General features: G+C 44.2%; 1 protein-coding gene across 3 annotated transcripts in view; it reads right to left on the bottom strand.

The window, feature by feature from the left end:
- The window catches only part of L3MBTL2 (L3MBTL histone methyl-lysine binding protein 2), a 197,561-nt gene that overhangs the window by 140,849 nt on the left and 43,860 nt on the right, over positions 1–12,852 (bottom strand). For 2 of the 3 annotated variants that reach the window (XM_088468106.1, XM_088468108.1), the window contains exon 6: positions 6,474–6,591. In XM_088468106.1, coding sequence (XP_088324232.1) covers positions 6,474–6,591 — 118 coding nt within the window. The remainder of the gene's footprint in view (positions 1–6,473; positions 6,592–12,852) is intronic. The other variant, XM_088468107.1, reaches the window with a different exon arrangement.

Raw genomic sequence — 12,852 nt, 5'->3', positions numbered from 1 at the left:
ATGTAAGTGTGCATGAGACTGTGTGTGTGGGAATCTATTCATGTAAGCTTGTGTGTGTGTGGGAATCTATTCATGTAAGTGTGTGTAGGGGGGAATCTATTCATGTAAGTGTGTGTAGGGGGGATCTATTCATGTAAGTGTGTGTAGGGGGGAATCTATTCATGTAAGTGTGTGTAGGGGGGAATCTATTCATGTAAGTGTGTGTAGGGGGGAATCTATTCATGTAAGTGTGTGTAGGGGGGAATCTATTCATGTAAGTGTGTGTAGGGGGGATCTATTCATGTATGTGTGTGTAGGGGGGATCTATTCATGTAAGTGTGTGTAGGGGGGATCTATTCATGTAAGTGTGTGTGAGACTTTGTGTAAATCTATTCGTGTGTGTGAGCGAATCTATTCATGATTGTGTGTGTGACTGTGTGTGCTGGGGAATCTATTCATGTAAGTGTGTATGTGGGGGGGATCTATTCATGTAAGTCTGTGTGAGACTGTGTGTAAATCTATTCGTGTGTGTGTGTGAGCGAATCTATTCATGACTGTGTGTGTTGGAATCTATTCATGTAAGTGTGTATGTGTGGGGGAATCTATTAATGTAAGTGAATGTCTGTGAGACTGTGTGTGGAAATCTATTCATGTAAGTGTGTTTGTGTGAGACTGTGTGTGTGTGTGGGAATCTATTCATGTAAGCATGTGTGTGAGACTGTGTGTGTGTGTGTGGGAATCTATTCATGTAAGCATGTGTGAGACTGTGTGTGTGTGGGAATCTATTTATGTAAGTGTGTGTGAGACTGTGTAAATCTATTCGTGTGTGTGTGAGCGAATCTATTAATGACTGTGTGGGGGAATCTATTCATGTGTGTGTGTGTGTGTGTGAGTGTGTGTGGGAATCTATTCGTGTAAGTGTGTGTGTTTGGGAATCTATTTATGCAAGTGTGTGTGTGAGACTGTGTGTGGGAATCTATTCATGTGTGTGTGTGTGACTGTGTGTGGAAATGTATTCATGTAAGTATGTGTGTGTGGGAATCTATTCATGTGTGTGTGTGTGACTGTGTGTGGAAATGTATTCATGTAAGTATGTGTGTGTGGGAATCTATTCATGTAAGTGTGTGTTTGTGTGTGTGTGAGACTGTGTGTGGGAATCTTCATGTAAGTGTGCATGAGACTGTGTGTGTGGGGGAATCTATTCATGTAAGTGTGTGTGCGTGAGACTGTGTGTGTGTGAGAATCTATTCATATGTGTGTGAGCTTATAGGAATATATACGCCCATATGTGGAGCTAGACACGCCCTTTGAGTGGAGCAGACCACGCCCCCACAACGGCACGGTGCATTCTACAGCCATCTGCAATCTCCCTCAAAGTAATTTTCAAAAGTAGGCAAGTATGCTTTATATCTATCTATAAATGGAAGTTCCAAATGATAATAATCTGGTCACACTCAGCAAATGCTTTGCATGTGTAAGCCCCTTAGTGTTATGCACCACAATTATTACTGATCATGCACCATTATTATTATTACGCAACAAGGGGTAATGTCTAATTGTAGACTGCCACCTGCCACCATAGAATATGCAATATGGCTGGTGTATGGCATAACACTTGTATCTGCAGGAAGCCATGGTAAAATACACAGGGACATGTATGGTGCTACCCTGAGTACATGATCACATTGGACATATCACACTGTCTTCACCAATCCATGGGCAAAAACACCATTACATTACCACCATTAACAGTTGACACATGGCTCAACTGATTCATGTTGTTTACACTAAATTCTGACCCTATCAGCTGTATATTACAGGACAAATCAGGATTCATCAGACCAGGCAGCATCATCAACTGTATATTCAGTTTTTGGTTCTCAGCTGACAGGAGTGAAACACTGTGTTTTACTGTCATTCTATGATAAAAGTTACTTTGATCATATATATTTCCCATTCTGGTGTTTGGTCTCAACAACAACCGAACCTTTCAACCATGTATGCATGCTTTTATACATTGAGCTGTGACCGGATTGGTAACTCATTGCAAATGGAAGGTGATGTATGAACTCCAAGCCATGGTGCATGTGGTGAAGGTATGGAATCGTTATGTAATACCGACAGCAAAAAACCGAAGGACCCAAATCCCGACTGGGGCTGGTAAGCACACTAACCCCCCCTTTCCCTTCCCTAACCCTCCCAGGGGGGGTGCCTAACCCTAAATCCCTCCGGGGTCCCTAAACCTAACCCCCCCCCCCCCCCCCATGCGGCTAGAACCTAAGACACCCGGCTTACCTTTGTTCGGTATGCCAGGTGTCAGGTTTTCGTGGTGGGGCTAATGATAGGCGTCGGGATTTCAATGCCTATCTTAAGTCCCATGTTGGGCTTTCAGTGTTGGGATATCCCGCCCGCCGGTATCCTGACTACATCCCATAGGTCAGTGTTGGCTAACCTTGACACTCCAGCTGTTATGGAACTACATAACCAAGCATGCACTGCTACAGTTTTGCTATTAGGGCATGCTAAAACTGTGGCAGGGCATGCTGGGATATATAGTTCCACAACAGCTGGAGTGTCAAGGTTAGCTAACACTGCCATAGGTATTCATGTGGATAAGTTTATATGTTTTGTTGACCCTATAGACAGTGTGTTAAGCAATGAAACATTGGTTTAACCCAATCGCTGCTGAGGGTTTTCTTACCCTTGTGCTGAGGTAAGTATTTCACATTTGCCCTTATCACATTACAACATTAATGATTTTATTCTACAGTGCTTCCGGAAAGTATTCACAGCGCTTCACTTTTTCCACATTTTGTTATGTTACAGGTTTATTCCAAAATGGAATAAATTAATTGTTGTCCTCAAAATTCTACACACAATACCCCATAATGACAACGTGTAAAAAGTTTTTTTGCGATTTTTGCAAATTTAATTAAAAAAAAAAAACACATGCACATAAGTATTCATGGCCTTGCCATGAAGCTCAAAATTGAGCTCAGGTGCATCCGGTTTCCACTGATCATCCTTGAGATGTTCCTACAGCTTAACTGGAGTCCACCTATGGTAATTTCAGTTGATTGGACATGATTTTGAAAAGCATACACCTATCTATATAAGGTCCCACACTTGATAGTGCATGTCAGAGCAGAAACCAAGCATGAAGTCCAAGGAATTGTCTGTAGACCTACCTCCGAGACAGGATTGTGAATCCCTCTACCCCTGTCCGGCTCCTTCCGCCGGACATCAGGGCTCTTGTGCGCATGCGTGACCTGTAGATCACACATGCGCACTAGCGTGGAGCGGTGAAAAGATTCACTGCTCCCTAAGGAGCAGTGAAGCCGCCCTCGGGACAGCTGATTTTCAGATCTACTGTCATCAGCCGCGCCGGACCAATGCTGAATTGGTCCAGATTCCATGGCGAATTAGAATGTTAATTATCGAGGTCTGAACGTTCGACCCCGATAATTAACATCATGAATAGACCCCTTGGTCTTTTTACAAATTTTAACCCAAAACAGCCAAAATGTATTATTTTTTCATTGAAATTTCAATGAATTTTTCAAATTTCAATTATCGCCAGTAATCCACAAATTAGGATTTTATGCGTTTTATGCGTAGGTTTAGAAAAGAAAAAAAAAAAAAAAGGTACAATTGAAATTAAAATGCATTTTTTTTTTAAATATTATTGGTCTCGATTTAAACACTTCCTATGTATTAGGAAAATATGGAAGCCCAGCAAGGCCTACAATTTTAAAACTAGACAACCTACTGCATTAAAAAGAGACTACTTTTTATATGACACAAAATGTGGTAGGTATGGGCTTTATCTGAAGAAATATTTTATTTTTTTTGTGTACTATGAAGTACAATAACTACTAAGGGTGCACATCGTTTAAATGAGGAGACTCCCTTCTTTAAAGACAGGGTGCCCCCATGTGTGTGTGTGTGTGGGCCAGTATGGGGAAGAGAGGGCACATCTATGAAAAATTATTTTATCCGTAGCGCTGAGCGATAAGTCTGGTGATCATAGGTAAACTCATATTTCACCCCACATTTACAGATGTAATTATGGTATTGATTGGGCCCTCTCAACCATTTATGAAAAATTCTGATTCCTGTAGTGCAGGGTAACTGTCTTGTGATCACAGGGTATCCACTGACAAAAGCTACTAGTAGGCCATATAATTTGAAAGAGAGTGTACTACCCTCTTTCAAATATTGGTGTTCACACAGTTGCCAGTGTCATTATGGGGGCCAGTGGGTCGGTAGTGTTCACAAGTGGCGGCTTTTACTTAGGGGCTGCAACCTTCCCTAGTCAAATCTGCCACCTCACAGGGACTGCCTAGCAATGGACAGGCTACCAGTTAATCAAATGGTGGAAAAGCAGTCCCAGGGTGATGTGTTTTCTCCCTCCTTGTATTACCAGTCCTGATTCAGCAATGATAGCTATTGCAATCGCATACGCAGATGGCCGATTATTGAATACTGCGCATGCATCGCAGTGTGCTACGCGAATGCTTCACTGTGATCGTACTGCGATCACACAGAGCAATTGACAGGCAGAGAGCATTTGGGGGTGGTCAGAGAAACGCAGGTGTGCCAGTGCGTTTGAACGCCGTAACAGGGGCGTGCATAAATTAGTCGCTGCAACGTTATACGCAGCTTGAGTGCTCACTGCGTACAGGAAAGTTGGTAATTTATAAGCGAGGTCTGACCTGCAGTAAATGTGCGAGTGGCTCCAATGTACTTCGATGTTACCAATGTTTTGGATAGATTGCAAGGTATTATGGATGTGAGAGAGGGGAAGCGGCCGTCTGCATGTTGTCCGTGCGAGTGCTTTGCGATTGCAATTATTAGCAGCAGAACTGCGTGTGCGATTGCAGCCACGATCGCATCAGCCATCCTTCCTGAATCAGGCACTGTGATAGCAGAAAGCTATTCCCATGGGAAGCCACTCCCCTGCTATCATGGCAGCCCTTCCCTGTTTGTAGCCCATAGAAGTCAGCCAGATTGTTCATTTGTGCACATGCGCAGGTTCGCGATGCGCACAATTTCAGACCGCCCAGCCAGCCAAGTCACATGCTGCCTCTGGTGCCCACCCCCCACGTATGGATAACTTACGTTTTCTATAACACATGGTAACATTGACCAGTGATAACCAGACAATATCATATAGGGGGCCACGTAATTTGAAAGAGGGCCCTCCCCCCCCCCCTCTAGCAGCAGGACTCATTGGCTGCACTCCATCCTCCGTCAGTCATCATCTCTCTCCCCCCCCCTCTGTCCCTCAGTCCTTATCTCTGTCCCCCCCCGTCCCTCAGTCCTTATCTCTGTCCCCCCCTCTGTCCCTCAGTCCTTCTCTCTCCCCCCCCCTCTGTCCCTCAGTCCTTCTCTCTCCCCCCCCTCTGTCCCTCAGTCCTTATCTCTCCCCCCCTCTGTCCCTCAGTCCTTATCTCTCTGACCCCCTCTGTCCCTCAGTCCTTATCTCTCTCCCACCCTCTGTCCCTCAGTCCTTATCTCTCTCCCCCCCTCTGTCCCTCAGTCCATATCTCTCTGCCCCCCCCTCTATCCCTCAGTCCTTATCTCTCCCCCCCCTCTCTCTCTCTGTCCTCATCTCTTCCCCCCCCTCTGTCCCTAAGTCCATATCTCTCTCTCCCTCCCCTTCTGTCCCTCAGTCCTTATCTCTCCCCCCTCTCTCTCTGTCCTCATCTCTCTCCCCCCCACTCTGTCCCTCAGTCCTCGTCTCTCTCTCTCCCACTCCATCAGTCCTTATATCCCCTCCCCCAGTCTTTATATCTATCCCTCTCTCTCGCCCCATCCCCCCGAATACCGGCCTCCGCTCCTCACTCCGCGGCTGCCTGGCCTGGCCCCCCTCTGTGATGATACCAGCGCCCACTGCAAGCAGCAGACAGTCCTCCTCTGCTTAGGCTTAAGTGTGGTGCGGCTGGACGGGCGTGGGTGGCTCAGGCTACGCAGCGTGACCTTTGACGTCGTAACAAGCTGCGCACAGCCAGGGGCAGCCGGGCAGTGTCTGAGCCATCTGCTGCAGGTGCTCAGCGCTGCCCAGCATTAAAAAACAAAAAAAACCGCTGATTAAACCCTGAAATCCCGGGATACAAATCCAGACAATTTTAGGCCAAAATCCTGGGATCCCGATCCCGGGATTGGCCACCCTAGATCTGTAAACTAAGTGCTACAATGAAGCTGCCATGATTATTTTACATGCCAAGTTCTGTTGTGCTTCATATACAGATTCAGTCGCACACAGAAATACAAGTTCTGCATATCAAATGAATCAATGCAGTCTCGTGGTGCAACTTAATCGCATTGCATTGCAACTATGATGCGTTTTCAGGCTACAAAGATGTTTGGCGCTAGCATAATCGCACAAGACATGGCAGCTCACACCGCATGGTGTATTGAAGCTAAATGTGCAGTAGATTATTAATTGAACGTTTACAGTGAACCATTAATGCAGTAAGTAATGCAATTACCTGCTATTCTTATGACAGTTGAAATCCAATATACACGGCTGGGAAGTACAGCATCTGTATTTAAGCTCTCCACCTTGATACCTTCCTCTATGTCATCCCACTGGTCAAAGAGAGGAACCTTTACAGCGGAAGGAAGAACAAAAACATATGCTGCACAGTACATTAAACAAATAGTGATTATATATATATATATATATATATAAAAATATAATGTATTAATGTATATAGGGTGAATCGTCCAGTGAATGAACGATCAAGGGAATTCTTATATTTAAGGGGATGGTGTATATAGTAGATACAACATAAAAACTATTTTGAGACATGTGCCATCATTATTACTATGTATATTTTTTTTTAAAAATTTGTTTTTAAGACTGAAAGAATAGTCAATATTTTACAACCACAAAATAGCAGAGGTGTAGAAATTACCATTGAATGAACGCACAATGCTAGTAAATGAACAGACAAGTCCAGTAAATTAATAATGTGACGTAGATTAGATCTATTGACTATGTTTTATTGATATAAGATTGTGGGTCTGATTCAGCAAGGAATGCAGGCTAGCGGACGCACACTAGCAGACACACGCACCCAGCCGCTGCGAGAATATGCTAATCAATGCATACGCACGGAGACCGCTGCAAAAGAAGCAGACACCCAGCAAAGCATAAAGCTGCCCACCTATGCAGTGATTGACAGCATAAACATCGGGAACATCGAGTGCCATCGAAGCTGCATGTAAAGCTAAGGGCAGACCTGACCCTGCCGCAGGACTTGAGATATTCCTGCACGCAGAGAGGCGCCCGGCTGTGTGCAGCACCGCTGAAATTGATTTATGCACACCCCTGTAATGGCGTGCGAAGTCGCAGACACGCCTGCGTTCGGTTGACCAGCCCCGTCACCACCCACAAACAGCACTTCCTGTCAATCAACATCGAAGGTCTCTGCGGGCTCCCTGCGTGCTCATGACGCATGCACAGATCACAAATATCGGCTCACCCTGTGCGTTCTCTCACTTGCGTTGCTTGCTGAATCAGGCCCTGTGTGCAGTAAAATGTAAGATTTCTGTATTAAACCTGAAAATGTTCATCCACTGGCTGATTCACCCTATACAGTATGTATGTATGTATGTATGTATGTATGTATATATATGTATATGTATATCTGTAAAAGAGCACAGACACATAAAATTCAGATTGGAAAGCATAGCATTAATAAAATAGGGAAAGATAAAAGGTAGACAATAGAAGTGCAGACATTAAAAAAAAAAATAATAAAAAAAAAAATTTTATCTAGCTATCCTGATCTCCCTGGATTTAGACATACTAATCCTATGGCTTGTTATCGTCGGGGCAGAGTTACCTGTGGATAACATTACTATCTGCGTACTAAGACGCACAATTGTACAAAAAGTAGCACAATAAAGGAAAAAGTAGCAAGTCTGAGAAAAAAAATATATAGTGTAGGACTAATATGAGTGACCCTCGCCATGCATTATTCTGGTAATCTAACTTTCTAACAGTTCCTTTGCAATAAAAAAGAAAAAACTATGGCCCTCATTCAGAGCCGTACGCTCTGAGCAGAGCGCACGCTCTGAATGAGGGCCGGGCTCCATTTTCATGGAGCGTCCTCCTGGACGCTCGTATAGCTGTGGGTCACCACCCACAGGCTATACGAGCGTGCTTTGTGATGGCCGCGATGGTCGAGACCATCGCGACCATCGAAATTGCGAGCCGGAGCCTGCGGTTGAGGTTTTCAACCGCAAACTCCGGAGTGATTTTGGCTCTATCAGAGCCAAAATCACTCCCACTGACATCACTAGTGATGTCAGTGGGCCGGCTTCTGACGGGAGGCGTTCCCGTGGGAACGCCCCCGTCAGGGAGGCACGCCCCCGGCACGCCCACCAAAGGGGGCGTGCTGTCAATCAACATTGACAGCACGCCCCCTTTGATCGGACACAACGAGCGAAGGACTTTCCTTCGCTCGTCGCGTCTGGCGCATGCGCACGACGGAGCTCCCTCCGTCGTGCGCATGCTCAGTGCATAACATCGACCCACTTGCGAGCGGACAGCCGCTCGCGAGTGGGTCTGAATCAGGCCCTATGATGCTATTTGTGAACTGAGATGCAAGATTGTGAAAAAAAATTAGCACAAGGGAAAAAGTAGCAAATTTGAGGAAAACGTACAGGTGGTACTGATGTGTGACCTTCACTATGCATCAGTATGCTTAATCTGCAAGTTTATACCTACAGTATGACACTATTTGTGAACTAAGGGCCTGATTCTGAGTTGGGAATAGAGTAAAGGGGGGCATCCACTACACGATTTTAGCAGGCAATTGAACGATAACGACGTTGTTATCGTTCAATCGTTTAAAAATCATTTATAAATCGTGCAGTGTTTGGTCAACGATGCGCGCTCCCGCTGGTCGTTTGATCGTCTCGTCAGTCGACTGAACATGCAGGTCAATTTCACTTGATCTATTAAAGATAGTTTGCAAATCGTTCAGACTGAAAGATAAAATTTCAAGGGAAAAAATCAAGGGAAAATCATTTAGAGATTGGACAGGGAGTAGATCGTCTAGTGGATGTGCCCCTTTAGAAAGAGCAAGTAACCATGCATCTTAGTCAAAACCATGTTGCACTGCAGGTGGTGCAGATTTAAAATGTGATGAGAGATTTAGATTTGGGAGGAGTGTGTCCAAACTGAAATCTAAATTGTAGAGTAAAAATAAAGCTAACCAGCATTTGTGGGCTACATGCAAAAGCAGCCAGTATCTACCCCACATGCAAAAAACAATGTTTGTATTTATACTCCTTGCATTGCAAAATGGTTTGTTCAGGTACACAGTTATTTGCTATTTCTTACTCTATTCCAAGAGAGGCACAGGCTGCATTCAACAGCAGGGGGGGGGGGGGGGGGGGGGGGGAGTGGCATAGGCTGTCAATGTTAAATAATATGCTGGCCCATCGGCAGGGGGTGGGGTTGCACTGTTGGGTACACACATCATCTAGTGTGCACCCAGCATTAGACGCAAAACTGTGTAGAAAGAATCACATTAAAAGAAACTATTTTGGAAACAGCACGCAGCAATCATGCCAGACTTCTAGCTCCACATTGCAGAAAAAGAATACATAGGTGCACGAGGACACATCTGTGCATATATATACATACACAGTCAGGTCCATAAATATTGGGACATTGACAGAATTTTCATATTTTGGCCTCTATTCACCAACACAATGACTTTGAAATGAAACAAACAAGATGTGATTTAACTGCAGACTTTCAGATTTAATTTGAGGGTAATTACATCCAAATCAGGTGAACGGTGTAGAAATTACAATGGTTTCTATATGTGCCTCCCACTTTTTAAGGGGCCAAAATTAATGGGACAAACTAAACAATCCTAAATCTAACTATCACTTTTTAATACTTTGTTGCAAATCCTTTGCAGGCAATTACAGCCTGAAGTCTGGAATGCATAGACATCACCAGACGCTGGGTTTCATCCCTGGTGATGCTCTGCCAGGCCTCTACTGCAAATGTCTTCAGTTCCTGCTTGTTCTTGGGGCATTTTCCCTTCAGTTTTGTCTTCATCAAGTGAAATGCATGCTCAATCGGATTCAGGTCAGGGGATTGACTTGGCCATTGCATAACATTCCACTTTTTAGCCTTAAAAAACTCCTTGGTTGCTTATGCAGTATGCTTCGGGTCATTGTCCATCTGCACTGTGAAGCGCCGTCCAATGAGTTCTGAAGCATTTGACTGAATATGAGCATATAATATTGCCCGAAACACTTCAGAATTCATTCTACTGCTTTTGTCAGCAGTCACAACATCAATAAATACAAGGGAACCAGTTCCATTGGCAGCCATACATGCCCACGCCATGACACTACCACCACCATGCTTCACTGATGAGCTGGTATGTTTTGGATCATGAGCAGTTCCTTTCCTTCTCTTCTCATCACTCTGGTACAAGTTGATCTTTGTCTCATCTGTCCATAGGATGTTGTTCCAGAACTGTAATGGCTTTTTTAGATGTTGTTTGGCAAACTCTAATCTGGTCTTCCTGTTTTTGTGGCTCACCAATGGTTTGCATCTTGTGGTGAACCCTCTATATTCACTCTTGTGAAGTCTTCTCTTGATTGTTGACTTTGACACATATACATCTACCTCCTGGAGAGTTTTCTTGATTTGGTCAACTGTTGTGAAGGGGTTTTTCTTCACCAGGGAAATAATTCTTTTGTCATCCACCACAGTTGTTTTCCGTGGTCTTCCGGGTCTTTTGGTGTCGCTGAGCTCTCCGATGCGTTCTTTCTTTTCAAGAATGTTCCAGACAGTTGATTTGGCCACACCTAATGTTTTTGCTATCTCTCTGATGGGTTTGTTTTGAGTTTTCAGCCTAATGATGGCTTGCTTCACTGATAGTGACAGCTCTTTGGATCTCATATTGAGAGTTGAAAGCAACTGATTCCAAATGCAAATGTCACACCTAGAATCAACTCCAGACCTTTTACCTGCTTAATTGATAATGAAATAATGAGGGAATAGCTCACACCTGTCCATGAAATAGCTTTTGAGTTGATAGTCCCTTAAAAGTGGGAGGCACATATTGAAACTGTTGTAATTCCTACACCGTTCACCCGATTTGGATGTAATTACCCTCAAATTAAATCTGAAAGTCTGCAGTTAAAGTACATCCTGTTTGTTTCATTTCAAGACCATTGTGGTGGTGAATAGAGGCCAAAATCTAAAAATTCTGTCAATGTCCCAATATTTATGGACCTGACTGTGTATGTATATATATATATATATATATATATATATATATATATATATATATATGTTAAGCACATTAAAGCATAAAAGTATTTCCATCCAAAACTATGTAGCTCATGTTTACAAACCCTTCTCTTGTAAAGTTGCTTTTTATACTGTACAGCAAAATGTTCCCTTAACTCATGTCAAAAAAAGTTTCTATTTAACTGATGAATATAGCTAGAGTTTTCATGGAAGTCTGTTCCTGGAAATATTTTGTTAATGGAACTTTACTGTCCCCCTTTTCATGTGTTGCCTATTTTTTCTACTTAAGATACAGCATTGTTTTCTATCTGGAAACTAGATTTTGGCACTCTCAAGTGGACTTACGGTTAGGCACCCCCCGTGAGTGTTAGGCTCCAGGGAGGGGGGGGGTTAGGGTTAGGCACCCCTTGGAGAACTTAGGGTTAGGCACCGCAAAGGGAGGGTTATGGGAGACAGGGGCAGGTTTAGACTACTTACAGTACCTTCTCCTGTCGGGATCTCGGCTCATCGTGCTTCCGGCGTCGGTATTTCACCCGGCAGTTATTCAGCTGTCGGGATATCATACCCATTCTCCCCTTAACATTAGGTGGGGTGTGAAGGAAAAGCAGGAGGGCAGAGTTTGGGGTGTGAGGAAAAAGCAGATATGCAGAGGGTGGCAGACAGAGAATGATTGTCATATTTACACAGAGAGGACGCCAACCGATCGTTCTCTGCCGGGGGTAAGTATACACGAAGCCGGGGATGGTTAAGGTTTACGGCCCCCAGGGGGGACTTAGGGTTAGGCACCACCCCTTCCCCCCCCGAGGAGGGTAGGGTTAGGCTAGGGAAAAGGGTGGTTATATTTAGGCACTAGGGGGGAAGGTTAAGGATCAGGCTCCCCCCGGGAGGGTTAGGGTGCGCGGAGGGGAGCTTAGGTTTGCACTAACGGGGGGGAGGTTAGGGTTGGGCACCCCTAAGGGAGAGTTAGGGTTAGGGGTAGGAATAGTAGACTTAACTGCGCTGTCTGCATTTTCACCCATCGGGCAGCCAGCGTCGGGATTTCAACGTCTTTGATACTGATTCCATCATAGCTACACACTCTTTCCACAATCAGCTAGGATTTGAATTCTACTACTGTATATTATGTATCAAATCCCACACATTTGAAATTGTAAACTCGTTTGGGCAGGTCCATCCTTACTTTTAGTTTCATTTAATTTTGAAAAGGAATAAGAGAAGACATTTAATGTTTTGTTTTCTAGGTTACTAAAAACCTGCGTAGGTTTTGCTGTATGTTTTTAATAAAAAATATTATTAAAAAAAAAAGACAACATTAGTTACGGGGCAGCACAGACTGTGTAATGGTTAGCGTTACTGCCTCATGGCACTGAGGTCGTGGGTTCGAGTCACACCACGGCCCTAACTGTGTGGAGTTTGTATATTCTCCCTGTGCTTGCGTGGGTTTCCTCCCACATTCCGAAAATATACTGGTAGGTTAATTGGCTCCCAACAAAATGAAAACGTATGTGTGCGTGTGTCCGTGTGGTAGGGAACATAGATTGTAATCTCCACTGGGGCAGGGACTGGATGTG

Source organism: Taudactylus pleione, unplaced genomic scaffold, assembly GCF_031769625.1.
Source record: "Taudactylus pleione unplaced genomic scaffold, aTauple2 ptg000080l, whole genome shotgun sequence".
Taxonomy (NCBI): domain Eukaryota; kingdom Metazoa; phylum Chordata; class Amphibia; order Anura; family Myobatrachidae; genus Taudactylus; species Taudactylus pleione.
The sequence above is the reverse complement of the archived record's forward strand: the minus strand, read 5'-3'. Positions and strand labels throughout refer to the sequence as shown.